Source organism: Fusarium venenatum (genome assembly GCF_020744135.1).
Source record: "Fusarium venenatum strain MPI-CAGE-CH-0201 chromosome Unknown EDB82scaffold_4, whole genome shotgun sequence".
Taxonomy (NCBI): Eukaryota; Fungi; Ascomycota; class Sordariomycetes; order Hypocreales; family Nectriaceae; genus Fusarium; species Fusarium venenatum.
In genome coordinates this window covers 4,824,102-4,842,128 of record NW_027072132.1, presented here as the reverse complement: position 1 = coordinate 4,842,128, position 18,027 = coordinate 4,824,102, and the positions used below count along the sequence as shown (strand labels likewise).

The 18,027-nt window shown below is 48.2% G+C and overlaps 4 protein-coding genes across 4 annotated transcripts; 1 reads left to right on the top strand and 3 right to left on the bottom strand.

Moving 5' to 3' along the window:
- Nucleotides 1-369: 369 nt before the first annotated feature.
- On the bottom strand, nucleotides 370-4,371 carry EDB82DRAFT_530127 (uncharacterized protein; the record flags this gene model as incomplete). Its single annotated transcript, XM_025738681.2, has 3 exons — nucleotides 370-2,423; nucleotides 2,481-3,378; nucleotides 4,210-4,371. The coding sequence occupies 3 exons, from the start codon at nucleotides 4,369-4,371 to the stop codon at nucleotides 370-372; spliced, it is 3,114 nt and encodes a 1,037-aa protein (XP_025593418.2).
- Nucleotides 4,372-8,114: 3,743 nt separating this feature from the next.
- On the bottom strand, nucleotides 8,115-9,687 carry EDB82DRAFT_331421 (uncharacterized protein). Its single transcript, XM_025738680.2, has one exon. The coding sequence runs from the start codon at nucleotides 9,464-9,466 to the stop codon at nucleotides 8,240-8,242; it is 1,227 nt and encodes a 408-aa protein (XP_025593417.1). The 5' UTR covers nucleotides 9,467-9,687; the 3' UTR covers nucleotides 8,115-8,239.
- Nucleotides 9,688-9,879: 192 nt separating this feature from the next.
- Nucleotides 9,880-10,149, top strand: EDB82DRAFT_530125 (uncharacterized protein; the record flags this gene model as incomplete). The annotated part of the gene is made up of 2 exons (XM_025738679.1): nucleotides 9,880-9,887; nucleotides 9,951-10,149. 2 exons carry the CDS (start codon nucleotides 9,880-9,882, stop codon nucleotides 10,147-10,149), a joined length of 207 nt encoding a protein of 68 aa, XP_025593416.1.
- A 476-nt stretch (nucleotides 10,150-10,625) lies between these two features.
- On the bottom strand, nucleotides 10,626-13,616 carry EDB82DRAFT_548426 (fungal-specific transcription factor domain-containing protein; the record flags this gene model as incomplete). Its single annotated transcript, XM_025738678.2, has 2 exons — nucleotides 10,626-12,835; nucleotides 12,887-13,616. 2 exons carry the CDS (start codon nucleotides 13,614-13,616, stop codon nucleotides 10,626-10,628), a joined length of 2,940 nt encoding a protein of 979 aa, XP_025593415.2.
- Between the last annotated feature and the right edge of the window lie 4,411 nt (nucleotides 13,617-18,027).

Here is an 18,027-nt window from a genome sequence, read left to right as displayed (position 1 = left end):
ATGTCTGAACGTTCGCCTCGTCTCCTTTGTCGTCTCATCACATCCCGTACATCGACAATACTCATTCCATCCTTGCATCAGTTTGGACCTCGAGCCAGTATCAGCTCTGCGCTGCTCGAGAAAGACCAATAATAAAAAAGTGGTCATGACCATCCCATCAAACGCCGTCCAGGAGCCAGATATTAACTCCTGGTGCATAAAAACCCATCATAACGTACATTTTTACCAAAAGTATGGACAAGAATGCGCAAAAACTTCTCTCTCCCCCCCAAAAAAATAACCCCGTCAAGTGATTGATTACCCATGAATAAGCTCAGGTTGTACGCCATATCCCATTTACTCTGTGAAAAATCGTCGTGTCTCCCTCAATTATACAACCGTGATCGTGTTGAGGGTTGTCTCTTTTGATGCCATCTTTTCTAGCTCTTCATGCTTCTCGTTCATCTCAGTTGGCTCAGTTTCTTTTGCTGGCTTCCTGGGGGTCTCGTCTTCAGTAATGTCGTCAATGACAGAAAAAGGTCGGTCTGATGTAGGTGTTGTAAGTGTTGTGCCGTCGACACTCCATCGGTCTTCAGTCACTCCAGTATACACAGATGAAGTGTGCTTCTTGTCAGACGTGCTGGGGCTGTCTGGGCGCTCCTCCTGGGGAATTCTGGGAGATGTCTGAGCGTCCTTCGATTCAACCTTGGTACCCTCGGTTTTCGCCTCCTCCGCTAGGAAGAACTCAACCTCAGATTCGGATGATTTATCGTCGTCGGACTTGGCCTCGATCTTGGTCTTCTCAACCTTGAACTCCTTGGGTTTAAGATAAGGCGAAGACTCGGAGTCGGTTTTCTCATTCTCCGATGCAAGGTCTTCTTCGGTGAAGGCCTCCTTGCGCAGAGGGCTTCGAAGGCTTGAAACATCGCCCATCTCGCTCTTACTAGATCGGGATGCCCTACCGGGGTTCCTCATGGGCAGAGGGGGAGGGACTCTCTTGGGAATGATGACCATGTTACCCTTGGCGTGGACCATGCGGGATGCAACAGCCTGGGTTCTTGCCGGCTGCACAGCAGCAACCTCAAACACCACAGGTTCCTCCTCGTCCTCCTCTCCAGCGTCACTCTCGGAGTCACCCTCGTCATCGGCGTTTCGGCTGCTCTTATCATCCTTGTCGCTATCATAATTGCTCGAAGCCTTGTCAGTGTCATCCCTGGGCTCGACCTTGAGGGTGTCAGGTTCCACAGCCGTTGTGCTGCTGTGGCTGGTGGTACTGAGAGGAGATTGGGCCCCACTGAACTGCCTTATGGGGGTCATATCGACCTTTGTGTAATCAACCTCTTCTTCTTCCTCTGTGACTTCGGGGATTTGCAGACGGATACTCCTATCATGGCCATCTTCGCTCTGTCCTGGGCTGGGTGATGTCTCAGGTGTTGTGCCTACATCGGTCTGGGTTCCAGCATCCGTCATTTGACTCTTGACCGTTCGCGACGACATGTAGCTGTTGCGATTGCTCTTTGATACGAATGTATCTATACTCTGTCTGTTGAATTTGGAGTAGGCTGGGCTTGAAGGTGCGGGGTTGAAGTCAAATTGGCTGCTCGTAGGCCGCAATCGGGATCCTGCTTCCCTGATTTCTAAACCAGCCATCTCAAGGGCCAAAACACCAAACGGATCGGGATCATCTTGGTTGGGAATTCCAAAGGCCGTCCGGGGCGAGGCGGGGGTCGAAGACTTGGGTGTCGCTATCATGGCGTCTCCTGGTGCGCACTCGGCAGCGATCTTGTTGATTACGGAAGTATCATAGTCTGTCCTGCCCTCGGCCATCTTAATGACCTCTGAAAGCGGCCCAACTTCCTCCACATCGCGGGCAACATTGCCAGCCAGGATATCCATCTGCGTGACCTGGCTAGCATAGAAGCGCTCGTTCTCGTTTCCTCGCTCAGCCAGGATACAGCCATTCAAGTTGACGGCCTGGTTTTGACCCCGCGATTTCAAGTAGGTCAAAACGGTGTTACCCATATCCTGCCACTTGATGTGCGACTCATCTGAATCCAGAGACACCAGGGGACCGCTGGCTAGACCGACATCTTCGCCAAGTGTGACACGAGGTTTCGTGATTGACTCAAGAGCGGCAAGGTTGTTGACAACAAGAACGCAATCGTAAACGTCGACGCCAATTATGAAGCTGAGAGTGGGCGTATGTAACATAATTCCGGATGGGGGCGACCACGTTCCGTCAGATTTTCGAGCGATGAGAATACCGGAGCCGCCGGAACCTGTCATGTACAGACCGCTTCGCATACAAGTGAAGATGGCGATTCCGGCGGCATTTTGGATCACGCGCTTCGGGATTTTCTTGGTGACTCGTTTTGGGGATCGCGGTTCGCTTGCTGTCGAGTGTGAGTCCTCTTCCTCGTCTGCGGGAACGAGATAGCCATCGGCTGGGATTTCATGTTAGCACAAGGATCAATGCTGGCGGGAAAGTGAGACAAGCATACTGGAAAATGACTTGAGGATGCGGGCAGCCTTCTCGCATTCGAGGTCGAGCGTCGCAGGCCAGAAAGCTTCCCTTTGGACTCGGCCATTGGCGTTAGCTGCAGTGGTGTTTATCCTGGATAATGAATTGTGGTTTGCGACTGATATGGAGGCGCTGGAACGATTTGAGGACCAACCAAACAAGCCTGATCTTGTGTTGGAGGACCTCTTGTCCCATGAAGGGAGAAAGGCAGAGACTCGCTGCATGGCGGGCCTTCTTGCCTCTCCGTCGCCGCCGTCTTGGCCAGGCGGAGGGACGACAGAGAGGATGGGTATTAAGGGCGCGCTACTGTTATTGGTGTTTGAACTGGTAGAGATGCTTGTAGTTGCAGATCGAAAGTGGACGGTCCTCTTGGAACCTGATTTTGAAGTCGATACAGATACAGGAGTAGCGAATGTTGGCGTCGATCTCGAAGTTGGTGAGGTGGTAGACGAGGAAGGAGACGAGACCGGGGTGGTGGTAGCGGTTGTAGTAGGCGAGCCACAGGAGGAAGTTGGCGTAGTAGTTGTAGTAGAAGTAGAAGAAGAACAAGAGTCGGATGTTGTGGACGTGGATGAGGATACGGAAGAGACAGAATTGGAGTCGGAAAGAGGAACGACAGTGACGACTGGCTTGTTCAAGGCGGACTTATAGGCGACAATTGAAGCATGAGAAGGCGCTGAGTTTGTTTTGGCGTGCTGATGGAGGTGGTGATGGGAACGAAAGTAGTGCCCGTGTCCCTGGGACTGGGACTGGGACTGGGACTGTCCTTGGACGTGGGTGTTGTAATATGATTGTCCTTGAATTTGGCCGCCGCTTGGACCTGGGTCGGTGCTAGTATTAGCGGTTCCAGCACCGGTACAAGGCGCTGAAGGGGACCCCTGGAAGCAAAAATTGAGGTGTTAGCCAGGGATTATGGGAAGAGGTGACCTGTCAGCGCGGGTGGGTGGGTGACGTGGGCCTCTAAGCCATTAATTAGGAACTCCGTAGCAGGTCGTGTTCTTTTCATTTGCAGGGCCGGAGAAGAGAGTTCTATGGGAAGCAAGGATACGAGAGAGGGTAGCAGTATAGGATGGATGGGAAGGGATGGGATGATCCGCTTTGAACAAGCCTCCCCCGGGTGGTGGTCAAGATGAGACTCCGATCAAGAGAAGACAAAATTGAGTGTGAGTAAGATTCCAGGACAGGGCTTGTAAGAGTAAGAATGAGAAAGAGTGAGGAGTTGAATTGAAACTGTTATCCCATTTTTTGAGCTGTAGGAGAGTATTCTGTTTGCGTAGTACTATAATACTAACGCCTTCTCTCTCAAGTCGTTATTTTATTGGGCTGTTGTTTCAATTGCTTCCTCTCTCATTGCTCTCTCTAACGATTGAGTTCAAATTCAACCAGAAAAAAAACTCTCTTCAGGTGATTGCATATTTTTTTCCTTTCGCTCGCTCTCATCTCGTTTCAGGGGGGGGGTCGGTTGGCTGATGACGGCACCAACCGTCAGGGACTAAACTTAAGCAGGCCTAAAGCCTAAGCCCAAGCAAGTTCAGTGCAGCTTTGCCAGTTACAGTTTACGGTGCGTAACCTGGGTAAGGCAAAGAGAGGAGAGAAACGAGGGGGTCGGGAAGCGAGGCGAGTGGATGTACATACATGTACAGTGGAAGTGAAGAAACACGTGAATTTGAAGTAGGTTGGTATAGAGTGTAATAGAGAGATGGACTCACCAGATTCGAAGATGTGTTGGTTGAAGCTGTCTTTGTAGATCCCCATCGTACAAAACTCCATCCAGTTCCACTACCATTGCTGCGTCCATTCCCCTTCATGTTCTCCTTCTTGTTGCCTCCTCCGATGCTGCTGATACTCGGCTTCTTCTTTCGCGCCGTCATGAGGAGGGTCGGTTCGCTACTGTGCTGGCACTAAAACAAGGTACAGTACAATACAGTACAGAGAGCTACTAGCATCATCAATATAAATCAGCCCTGCGCATGCATTGCATCTGCATATGCGTTTGCCATGCCCGTGGTACAAGAGGTGAGCGTTAATCAGGCTGGTCAGCTCGTCCCAAAAGATGCATGCATGTGCATACAATCGACAAGGATCGTTGCCGCAGTTGATGTGAGGTGATGTGGAAGCAGCTATGAACATTGCTCCTGGAGGTTGGGAAGAGAGCCACTTAGCCCTATCAATATACACATGATCAAAGCCATAAAGGACCAAAAAAGGAAAGAGAATAAGAGAGACGACCAAGATAGGAAGAAAGAGAAAAGACTCGTACCTGTTTGAGCAACGTTGTCTTCGTGCTCCCAGCGTCGACTGTCATCGCCCGCCCGTCTATCTCGACCCTCTGTATGATATAGGTCGAAACACGCTTCCTCTAAAAGATCAATGAAATAATAATCAAATCGCACAAACAAAGACAAAGAAAATAAGATACGTCAATGACGAGATCTGAGAACAAGATCGTAAAGCAAAGAAGTTGACCGTTGGACGATTAGAAGAAAGGAAAGGAAAGGATGGATGAATACTGCGATTGCAACCTCAAAGTTCGAGATCAAGGGAGACGAAACGAGATAAAAAGAGGGAGGGAAAGTACTTGAAGGGTTTCCTGTGATTCTCCTTGAATCCTTCTTGTCGGCATCCATTCCATACAGCTCAAGTAATATACTGTATACCCCCTTCGTTCTATACCTAGGTACTAATAAAAGGTAGTCAAATGTTCAAGTTCATTACTAGATAGGTACGGTTTCACCTTTCACCCAAAAATATGGAATTTGTTGCGAGAGCGGGCCAATTCCCATGCCATGTCTTTCTTTTCTGTCAGTTTGTCTGTTTCTCTACGTCTTTCTGCCTCATCCTGTGCTGACTTGGACTTTCTTGTCCATCTTTGTCTCTCTTCTTTATTGGCCACGCGACCCCTGCCCACGAGCAAACCAATCCTGAGATGCGACTGTTGATATTGGCGGTTAGACATAAAAAGACTTGTGGATTCTCCATGTACTGTAACTGCATTCCTCCATGTCTCAGTATTGTTGTAATTATGTCCGAAACCACCCAAGCTCAATACAGTATATGCAACCGTCACATATCAGACGGACAGGCAAAGGCGACTAGTTAGTTGATCAGCCAGCCAATGGCTAACAGTCAAGCTACAGTTGACTCGAGCGAAAAGAAACGACTATAAAAAGAAAGGAAAAGAGAGAGAAACTCAAACGCCTAGCTAGTACCGTTGGTACTACACTACCGGTTCTGTCTCTGCGTGCCTGACTCAGGAATGTGGAAAAAAAAGTCTTCTCTCTTTTTTTTTGGTCGTTTTCCTACTAAGAAGCCTTGTCTAGCTTATTCAATTTAACACTGGTAGTCTTAGCCTTGTATGCTGGACGTTGATCCCCAGAATATCGTGCTGAATCGAGTCAAGGCCAGATGGGGAAAAATGGTCCTGATGATGATCAACCAACACTCGCAACTAGACGACGCATGGCAAAAGCGGGTCGATTAGTTTAACAGTATGTAGATTAGTTAGACTACCAAGTTATGAGAGATCCATTAACAATCCAACGGTCTTGGTCGGTCGGTCGGTATGTCACTCTTGCGATCTGTATCTCGTCGCTCATTCATTCTTGGTATGATACGAGCAATCAACCGTTTTATTTAGACAAAATTCGAAATAGATACTATCGTCAAGATACATATCATCTAATGCCACCAGTTTGTAGTATTCACCATAGCTTTGACATTGTAAACAAGGCACATCATTCATCCATCTGTAGTACCTAATTTGCCCGGCAGAAATACCGTAATATCCGAATATGCCTCCAAGTTAAATAAGTGGATCAAAGAAAAAGAAACTTCCGTGGTTCCTTGCAGCGACTAACTCAACCCAAACGCAGGGATCCCATGAATAGAAACTATATTTTACATGTCGCCGAGCGTTTTCTCAACGCTTTATTATCATTAAAATAAGCAACTCAGGAGTTGCAGAATTGCAACGTCATTAATGTTTCCTTTCTTTTGTTTCATTTCATAGGACAGAACGTTAAAGAATATGTCTCATAGTGCAAGATATTTGTACATAGAATCCATTGCTGCTGCAGGTCCTAATAACACTCTATGCTAGACATGCCATATATACTTTCTTTTTACAGAATCTTCGTTCTCCAGAGGGCTAGTAGGCGAGGCTTGCTAGTGATTAATTAACCAAGCTTCTCATTTGTTTCGTGCATGACCGTTTTATTAGGACAGCAATTCATTTAGTCGCCATGCATACGTATACGCATGTATCTAGTAGTGTGCACGACTTTCATGCAGCGGTCCGAAAGCTTTGTTGTCCTCGTTTTTGATAGGGACTCTATTCTGGGCATGCACCTGGAATATCTATCTTTTGATTTATTTGTACCCTCTGAACCACACCTCTTTAATTTTCTCACATTTCAAGAGTTTATTTACCAGCCTTGTTCTTCTTCTTCTTCTTCTTCTTCTTCTTCTTCTTCTTCTTCTTTTATCCCCTTTAAAGATTATAGTCTCACAGTTTCATGCAAGCCTTATGAACCATGTGTAACCAGCCTCGTTTTGCCTCGCATCGTTTCGCTTCGTCTCGCATTGCATTGCACTATGTCTGCATTTCTTTAACCCGAATTGTCTCTAGTTTTCGTCTCCTCTCCCTCTCTCTCTCTTCTCCCTAGAAATCCAGTCCGTACCACACCATTCCAGCGACCTCTCATGCCTCCTTTAAGGGAAAGGTTTTTGAAACAGGGCTTGCAGCACCCGTACTTGAACATAACTCTTGTCGAGTGCATTCAAGCAATTAGGTCCAACCAGCTCTCGGCCGTTTATTCTCTTTTCTTTCTGGTGCAAATATCATGGCTTTCTTCACGTAAATGTGATATATGAGCACCGTGGACAAATCAAGTATCCCGAAGCCTCCACCGCGGAGGTCATCCGAGGGTCTTTGAGACAAGTTCACTGTTTGAGACAAATTCAACTAAAAAAGCAAAATACGAACAGATTTGCCACTGTAACTTGCTATCCCTATCCGTACAGTAGTAGAGACACGGTCTTTTCGCATGACTATCCTTGGTCTGTCCCTGTTCTCTTTATTGTCTCGGAAGTCGTTGTACCCTTGGGTTTAGCGTCATGGGCGTTGCTGCCATGTATTGCTTGCACTGTAATGTAATCTGTATGCAAGATACTTGTAAGAATTCAGATTGCGATTGATTGACGTGCTCGCTGCATTCTCCAGGTTTAGCATTCATCAACTTGAAAATCATAGATTTGTCAATTATGATATCCTGTGTATTCCCTCCTGAGCCTCTTACTTCTATGTTATTTGTTAGACCGAGGGACTGGCCTCTCTTCCAACAAGACACAAGCTACTGCCAAGGCCGATACATCATCCATGCCTTCCGCCATAATCTAATAGTAGGTTCAATCGGATATCTTATGTTGTCAGAGTCAACTGAGCTGTGGCTTGTCCTTCTAGTATATAATCCGATGCCAAATTTCCGATGATGCTCTACAGAGTTCGAGGCAAAAAGGCAGCTATGAGTATGAACTTGACGGCAGATCAACAGGGCTACAGAACAGTCTGGTATAAGAAGCAAATTACTTATTAGACTGATAACTACAAAACGGTCTTCCCATATCAATCGCACGGTATTCCTACCTCCAACTTGTTCAAAATGCATGCAAACATCCCAGTAAAAGAATGAAGTCAAATAACACTGTAGTAGAGCTCCATCTCATGCCGTAGGTAATTCATCATATGCTCCATCTTGGCTGGGGATATTCTCCTCCCTCCAAGATATACTTCTCAAGTGGCTGGCTCATCTCACCCCAATTCCGAAGCAACTCCATTACATGTTTCATGTCCTCGCGCCAAAACATCTGATGCCAGCCCACGTTGTCACTAAACTTGCCAGTGATTTCTATTTCCTGTAGCACCTCCAGCCTGTCGCTCATAAGCCTGAACATCATGTCCCAGTCAAGCTCGGCCGGGTTGAAAGGGTCGCACCAGCCTCTCAAGGTCTGGAGTTTGACCACTTTGAGCGTCGAGCCGTGGTTCTTGATCAGACTAGCAAAGTTGACAAAGTTGAAGTGCAGGTAGGATAGGTCAAGTTTTTCGAGATGCTCCAGTCTTTTCGTGATGAAGAAGTCAAGGTCGGGAGCCGGGTTTTCTACCGCGTGCGTATGGACGCAGAGGTCTCGCAGGTTGGTTAGGAATGAAATAAAGTTGTCGAAGCGCTTTGGCCAGAGATGAGGCACGCTGTAGTTCAACTCGACGTGCAGTTGGGTCACCGACCCCAAGACTGTTGGGATGTTGGCCTCTAGGCCCGGCGGTATGCTGACATCCGTATGCATGAAGGGCTGTAAGGTCAGGCTCTTCATGGGAGTGTTGCGCTGAAGCAGAACCTCGAGGACGGATTGTTGTGTGTTGTATATCTCACCCTCAGCCAATTCTATAGACATTTCTGAGTTAAAAGTGTCCTCGATATCACGATGCCCTTCCCATGGGCACTCTGTCCATGTTAGGGACACAGTATCGAGATTTGGCAACCTCTTCAACGCAGGAATGACTAGGTCGAGCGGTAACTCGATTTCTCCTAAGAATAGATCTTGTGTTTCGCGATAAGGACCCCATCTGGCCTCAAGATCCGCATCATCAAGGGTATCTTCCATGGCGTTATCAACCTCTACCTCGTCCATGCGCGCCATATTGAACTTGACGGAGCGGATGCGTCTTGCGCAACTCGGTTCAAGCGACAGATTGTGCAGACGCTGGCCATCGGTTCTCCAAGGCACACCGTTGAAATGGGCCAATGCCAGCTGCGGTTTTGTGCATTCTGCAATTAGATGAGAAGATAGTCGAAAGTTTGTGAAATCTTCCAAGGGTAAAATGGCGGCAATCTTGTCTAAGAGCTCGACTGGCAACTGCTCAAGGCGGGGCTGAGATGATGACGCTGATACTCCATTGCCGGTTGCTGTCATTGTTATGGTTGGTCTGACAGAAGTTTTTGGTGTTTTCACAGTTCTTTACTTTAAGTAACGTCATATAAAGGAGAGGAAATCTTGCTATTAGTGATATTGAATGAAACTGCAAGACGCGAAGAGAGTAGAGCTGAGTTGAGTTGAGCGAATCAATGCCTCAAGCTTCTCAACTCAAGACCCGCTTAGCGACTGCCGACCCTACCACACGCTTAGAATCCTGTTCTGCCTCAACCTTCAATTAATTTTCATCCAGCTCGCATACCGAACGAATCCTGCACCATAAGTAAGTGGCATATCAACCATTTCTGTTATATTCAAAGCACTCAGTCTAAAGTCAGTCTTTGTAGGCCCGTCTAGCAAGGTCATGTAGACCGTCTCGTCCTCTAAACTTACTCACTTATTCGTCAATCATCATGCTCAAGTACGTACTCACTCATCTTTGTTCATCCAATATATATACCAGTATACTCACAAAACAACTCAGGGCTTACAAGAATCTCTCGTCCAAAACCCGGCTCGGCGTCGGTGTTGCAGTCATTGCATGGGGTGCTGCAGGACTCATGTTGACTGATCCACTGGAGAAGTCGCTCGGCTTGACACCAACAGAGGAGGACAAGGCTGAATTGGACAAATACACCCCAAAGATTGTTACTGTTGTGAAGGATGAGAAAGACGGCAAATGATTTAAAAGTCCATATATCAACCATACGGATCACTATCTCTCTCTTCACTTTGACAAATAATAAATTGACACAACATCGTTATTTCGATACTCACAAGTCACACACATCTGGCAAGGTACTTCACAAAAGGTGGCACAAATAGTATAGGCAAACATCATTAACCTGCTCCAAGCCATCAAGTCATGATGGTCTACCGGATGACCGCCATCCGGCTAGACCTCTCTCTCTATCTTGATCAAAGTCTAATATGCAGTTACAACTCCTCTTCCCGTCTAATTTTCGACAAATGCATTGCACAACAGTGCCGACCATGGATGCATGAGGTCAACCAGGTCTACCCTGAGATGATCATCACATCGGTGAGACCTAGTGACCCAGGAAACAAAGAAAATAAAGAGAACAAAATCAGAATGCAACGCAACGCCTCCAGATGCAGCCCCACCCCTAAAGTGCTTTTTTGTTTGTGTAAGAAAAAATCATACTGCCGTCCCATTGCCAAGTTCCGTCTTGACAGACGCAGTGCCAGCGTCTTCCACAACCTGTGGAAGAGGTTTGAAAAGTTTTGCCATCTCTAACGTGAGATCCATAGCTCCATACTGTTCGTCAATCTCTCCAACTGATCCTAATTCTTCTCCTCTGCTCGCGCCATCATTCATCACCCATGCCTTCACTGACTTCAACAATTGCATCACTTGTCCAAGGCGCGCGTCAGGAGTCAATCGAAGATCGGCCGCCTGTGTGTGCTTCAACAGATAGTTGCATAGCCAGTAAAAATGGATACCGTCTCTCGAAAACCCATGTCGCCGAGGATTACTGGATCCTGTGACAGCCGGTGGGAATTGATTGGCCATGTCCGCATCCCAGTTGCTCTTGAATTTGTTCAAGGCGATGGCAAGCGTCTGCAGACTTTGTGGGTCCACGTTGGCTGCCGCCCCCTCAACTGGAGTGCCCCGGCCGCTATTGCCGCCAGCTGCAGTCATCCAATCATTGGGAGGTGGTGTGTCAAATTTGGACAATTGAGCTGCATGGCCGTCGATCTGGGCCCGCCGGATCAGAGCTAAAATGCCGTGGATAAGGACAAATTTTCCATAAAGGTTTGTGCTTCCAGGTTGGATCTGATAAGATGGGTGCAAAAGGGTCTTGAGGGCCCAATCCATCTCCGGTTGCTTTGCTCGTTGAGTGCCGTATGGGTTCTTTTGCCGAGCGATATCTGGCCCGTGAAGACCAAGTGCCGAAGCACAGTCCTCAGCCTTATCAGCATCCCAGGCCACATCATCGCAAGGCAAAGGCAAGTGAAGTTCCATGACATCGAACAAAGGTTGAGAGTTGAAATAAAGCCCCATCACCACGTCCATCAAAAAGACACCAAACATCAAGCGACTACTGCGTTCCTGGTCAATCCAAGTGTCCCAGTTCCAGTGTTGGATACCAAAAGCATTGCGATCGAAATTGATTTGATGCATTGGAGACATGGTAGCAGGGTCACTAGATGGCAGGAAAAGACCCAGTCGGCGCACATTAGCAGCGAGGGCGGGGTAAATTTGTCGTGCGCGTTCCCGCTGCTGCGGGTTTCCGTTCCAAAGTAGCAGAATACATGTTAACAAGACAGCCTGTAGTTTTTCAATGTCAGCCCGGGATGCGTGTCCCGGTTGATTTGTCTGCAGTTCGGCATTAGACATCATCTTGCAATCGCGTTGAAGTGCGACAACAAGAAAGTCCATCATTTCGCGAACATTAGACGCCGTGACATTGTCTGAATAACAGGCGCCAATACAACACATGCCTGCAAGTAAGCCAGTATATGCCTCCATGACTTTGAAAGTAGAGACGTGAATGAAGGGCATGTGGATGTGAAAGTGAGTGTACTTGTCCAAGAAGTCCTTGACGTTGTCAGGCGAGAAATACAGGTTCATACCTGCGCTCGAGGGATCGATGGCTTGATTAGGAGGATAGAAGAAATTAAGAATCTGATCAGAAAGTAGGTTGTATGGAGGATGGTGAGAATGCATTCCCAAATTCGACAAAAGGGTATCGCTGGCGCTGGCGCCTGTCGTTCCGGGCCCGGAATTAGGTTCGGTTTTGATTCCGATCTGCGTCTGTCCAAGATTAGGATTGAAAGAGTTGTTGTTGTAGGTTTGATGCGCACCAGGCTGGAACATCTGAGACCAATCAAGGCCAGATGGAGGGTTTTGGTTTGAGCCACCGTACATGGGCATTCCGTTCTGAGCGGGAGGCATGCTGTAGCCAGTCATCTGCTGCTGGTTCATGTTGGGGTCAGCGCCATAGGGCTGAGAAGCACCCATGACCTGACCGTTCATGTTCCGTCTGTCAGCATTGTTACCGTTGTCGAGACGGCCGAGAGAGCTGGACCGAGAGAGTTGGCTCTGATCTTGAGCCATGTTGTTCATGCCGTCCGAGACTGGAACCATGCCAAAGGGATGAACCATGTTGTCACCGGGAAGGTTGCTCAGCCCATTGAGGTGGTTGAGATCACCCTCGTGCGCAAGACCTGCAGCCTTCTGAGCCTGTTGGTTCTTCTTGACGTGGGCCTGAGGATGCGACAAGTGGCTAGCTCCAGTGGGGTTGCCACGACGGATAGAGCACTTTTGGAAGTGACGCTTGAGGATATCACTTCGAGAGAAGGTATCGCGGCAAAGAACACACATGTATGGGCGATCACCGGTGTCTAGAGTCATGGTTAGTATCACGGTCAAACTCAACAAGTTGTTCTACTCACGTCGCAGAAGATGGCGCTTGAGATGCTTGGCATGGAGGTAAGTCTTGGTGCAGTGAGGGCACGGGAATTTGCCATCAGCGTCCTTCACGGGAATCACGGTGTTCTTGGTACCAGTACCAGCAGCAGGAGCAGCAGGTCGTCCAGGAGCGCTAGGGAGGATACCGCGGCGTCCCTGAGAGCCAACAACATGAGTAGGAGGCTCACCCTCGGGCATGACGGATTGAGGCTGCATAAGAGAAGCAGGGCCGTACGGAGAAGAGACACCAGGCTGAGTCATTAGACCACCAGGAGGCATAGGGCGCAACACAGGAGGACCGCGACCACCAGCAGGGGCTGGCGCGATAGGCTGAGGATGAGAGGCAGCAGTGGTCGCCTGGGGCATCATGGCAGCCGAGGTGCCATAGCCCTGGGGAGGAGGGTATTGGTTTGGCGCCATTGAGTAGAGACCAGCTCGGTTCTGAGGCTGCGATGTCTGCTGCTGCTGGTAGCTAGGCATGTTGGAAGCCGAACCAGGCGTGTTGGGAGTGCCTGGGGTTCGCGGTGTGTGAGGGTGGCTCCCGTACATGTTCTGCATCGTGGCGGATGTTGGGGGAGGCTGCAGCGGCGGAAGAGTCTGAGGAAGCGGCGAGCCGGTTTGCAGCTGGTTGGGGGAGATCGCGGTAGGTGAAGGATAAGTCTGACCAGAAGAAGTCGTGTTTATACCATTGGAGGGGTAGTGAGGACCGTCCATGCTACTATTGTTGAACGCGAAGCTCGTGACAATCGACGTGGTGTTGAAGATACCGCGACGGAAAAAAGTTGCCCGGGGTATAATGGACCTGGTCGGTGGATGACAAGTCCAAGTCGAGTGAGGATTTGCGGAGAAAGGAAGGAAGAGGGGTCCGAGGGAAGGTTTGCAAGACTTGAGAAGGCAAGCAAGATCAATCAAATACGATGCCTTGTAAAGCTCCGCAGAAGAAGTTTCCGGTGGTGGAGGATGAGGCTCGTGGCAGGTCCCTCTTTGAAGGTAGTGCTTTGGAAGAGGGTGCACAGAGTGGAGAACTGGGTCTCCAACCTTTTTAAGTATTATTTTTTTTTTCTTCTCGCGGTCTCCTCTTGACTGGCAAGCTGTCAGGGCAGTCTTAGAAAAAAAGGTGGGTAGCGCTGTTGTGGGTTCTGTCGGTGGGTGGGTGTGTAAAAGAAGAGGCGCGAGTGAAGGAGGGAAGAAAAAAGAAGTGGGTTGGTGCGGGTGTGGATTAAAAAGAGTGATGCAGTAGCAGCACTAAAGTTTTCCAGAGTTTGTGTTTTTTTCTTCTCTTTGGTTTTGCTTAGTGTGCAAACTCAGGAAAGAGGCGAATAAAGGTAAAGAAAATCAAGGACGGCAGGGTGAGCTGCGGAACTGATGAAATGCCTTGTTCGACACAGTACGTATATTGTAACTGATACTCGCGAGCTCCTGTCGCAATTGGCACGCCTTGAGCAAGTCGCAAAAGCAGGACCTGGTAAAGACAGAAAGACAGAGAGAGGTGGGAAGTGGATATCGTTGGTAAGGGAAGTGGGCCCACAACGAAGCAAAGGAACCACAATCAGAATAGCTGGCGGCTGGGATCTGGAGCAAAGGGCAAAAAAAATAGCCCAGAAGGGTCGCGGGTCGCGCTCGTGTTTGATGGGGCCAGGCGCCAGACGCGCAGAGCGTTAGAGATATCGCGTAAGTCAAGATAGAGTTGTGAAAGTAATTCTGGACGCAGAATCACAAAAATGCCAAGGGAAATTCAGTGATGTTACGAAGAAAGAAGAGAGGGTTTGTGTGAGGAAAAGTTTTTTCTTGGGAGAATGAGGAAAGATGGAAGGCGAGAGAACAAGAGGAAAGAAGGAAACTGCTGAGAAATTCACAGGCAGGTGCATGTACCTGCTACCTCTGATCACCTACGAGCGCTGGAATCAGTGGAAGCGCGGGTGCCTACGTCCAAGTTACAGGCGGGAAAAGAGAGAGCGACGCAGTGATCGGAGTAAACGCGGAGGTATCAGTTACCGAGGTAAGTGCCAAGCAAGGAAGACGCTTCGACTGGACGCCAGATGTTTGCAGTGTGTAATTTGTTCCTCTTCGAGTTTGGATGATTCGAATTTTTCTTCGTTTTACTCATTGCACGCCCCTCGTTCCCTCCTAATCTAAATCAAATCGGGTCTACGGCGAGGTTTCTGGCCTGTTCGACTTGGATGTTAGCGCAACTACTATGCCATTGCCGCTCTAAGCCGTCAGAATTGGGGTTCGATAATCCAATTCACTTGCCAACACTTTGCGGTGAAATATACTTGCTGGTCACTTACCGACTACCGCCATGTCAGTTCAAAGCCAGGTACCCTCGTCGTGTCCACTCTTGTTCGATAGAGACATATGTCGCTAGTCATTCAACGAAGACAAACACCTTGGACAAGACTCAGGCAACGGTTATGTGGTCGGATGGTAACATTACAAGAAGAATACATACAGATCCTATCGTGCCTGTGTGTGCATTCACTTTGCCAGTCATCAGGGTAGAAAAGTCTGCTGCTTGGGTCACTTCCTGAAGGCGATTGTACTATGCAATAACAGTACATCTATCATAGTACGAACCGACGCCAAACCAATTCTGGATTTTCGAAGGAAAAATGCACCAGGTGAGGCGCAAACCTGACATGCAAGCCTCGAAACCTTTCAGCGCCTGTGTATGTAGAGAGGTTTCGCCGTACTATTGAGAAAATTGCGCCGGCCTCACCGTCCGACATCGCCACAAGCATTAGGTGGTCTGAAGTTTGCCTCATCCTACATAAAGACCTTGGGACAGCCATAGAACCGTGCTACCATCTCAGCTAGCATCACTATTATAATACTCCCACTTCTTCTCATGACAAGCTTTACTTGTCACAAAAATACCTGGAGGGCTAGGGTCTTGACGGCATTTGCAACGATGCTACTTGTTTCGCGATCCTGAACACCGACAGGGAAATGCTGATATCAAAAATCAGATCCAGGATGACCTATGCACGACGCGTCCAAAAACTTCAGAAATGGTGCTGTCTACTGGCATTCGCACGGCCGATACTGTACACACGATAGGTCGAAAAGGCAACTTGTTCGCAGGTGGTGGGGCGTCTACAGGGATACCGGAGGTTGGGTGTTTTGGTAACGGGTACGCATTGTTTTGCGAGCTGGCAATATCGTGCGCCTGCTTGCTGCTTGTACAAGGGACTTGACACTAGTCTTTCGACTCCCGGTGTCGTAGCCGGCCTGTACTGTACACACCCAAGGTCACGATGCTTCACGCCATACCAAGTCCTCACCGCATTACCTCATACACGACTCGGACACCGAGTTCGCGCCGGGATTCGTTGACCTGACGCAGCGTTTTCTCATTTTAATGAATTTTCCCTGCGTTTTGTTTGATCTTGTGAGCAAATGAATTTACTAGTTCTGGCACTACGGTGTTAGATGGACAGATTTTTTAATTTTTTTTTTCGCGAACGGATATACACGCCTCTATCCGTTCAGTTAACCGTCCATTTGAAATGACTTTTATAAGGCAGAGAAGGCTTACCACCGAGGAGGTGAATTTCAAACTAAAACTGATTGGTCCACCAATTGAGCAAACAATAACTTATATTGCATTTGTAACACATTTCGGTTCAGGAACGCAGTCATAGTTGACCCCTGATAGTTAAGGCCGTTTATACTGAATGAGATGTCTGATTATGGTTTCTTTTTTTTTCAAGGCTGCATCCTATCAGGCTTTTTCTCTGCCATATTTAAAAAGAACTCTCTATTAAAAACACTACACCTTTCAAAGTATGTATTGTGCTGTCAGAAAGGTATTTTGCACTCAAACTTTCAGGGGAGAGCTACGAGAGGTTGGGCAATGACTACTAGTCAACCATGCCTTACTAAAGCAGCTAGATGGTGTATTAGCCAGATGTCTTAGAAGTTAAGAAAGGAATGATTCTGCTTTCCAATAAGCCAATGCCACAACACCAGGAAGTTCGCTTTGAAAATATCACGAACCTCCGACTTGCAGGAGGTAGTGGTTAATAATACCAAGTCAACCACGAGTTCCAATGGGACACATTCTGTCTTGTGACTCGAGAAGCCAGGATTATGAGATGATATGCAGGATCCACGAGTCAAGCGAAAACACAACCCAGGATGGGCGGACAAGGGTCCGAAATAACGCTGCTACGTATGACATCCATCTGAACGCAACTTGGACAGCGCTTGACAACTATGAGTGCATATGCGCTGGAAATGTCATTAATACCCGGTGTTTTCATGAAACATGGCTCAATCAAAAGCAAAAGAAAGGAGGGATTCGAGTTGAGGAGAAAATGACAATGGATGGTCCAACGGATATTGCAGTTCCTACAGAATGTTGCCAAGGCCGTCGAAAAGAGTAAAGTGGGGACGAAAAGGATAGAAGACAAGGAGAATTCGCCGAATACAAGGTACTCCCGGGACATGGACATAATGGTCCGTCCAAGGGAAAGGGAATCCGTCGGAACCACCTGGTTTAATCAAAGCCGGTCATCGGCACTTAGGAAACTCTTGGCTTAGTAGGCGCTCTGTTGTTGTATATTTGCAGCCATTTACCCTGGAAACAAGCTGGTAATTCATGTTGGCAATATTTTAACAACAAGCACATCTCTGGCTGTTGCAGGGTCCTTGATCCCATTGTTAACGCCAACCGTTCATGGCTCCCGCAAGCACAGCGGGTGTTCCCACCAAAGCAGATCTCAGTGGAGCATGGTCCCTTGAGAACCCCTCACCTTCCCGCCATTGCATCTGCTGAAGGACGAGGGTGGCCTGGGTGGGAAGTCAAAGGCTTCGATTCTCGCTCCAGAAGGTTGTGGTGGAGTCCTTCCCGTGAGGAGGCTGGCTCCATAGTTGGAGAAAGCATCGTCTTTTTTGAGCCGCTGAAGCTCGTCTATCAAAAACATCAGATTACATTGCAGCAACGAACGGCTTTTTGGTCACGGGGTCATGTTGAGAATATTGTTCACGGTGAAATCTGCTAAACACCTGACCTGACTGCAAAAATACGGTTGCCTAGAAACCCGAACCCGAACCCCTTCCGTGATCGGACGATGACCAGCCAACTCGAAACAAAGAAGGGACTTTGGATACGGCCATAGGG

Coding starts and splice junctions, on each gene's coding strand:
- EDB82DRAFT_331421 (XM_025738680.2), bottom strand. CDS start 9,466: ATGACAGCAACCGGCAATGGAGTATCAGCGTCATCATCTCAGCCCCGC.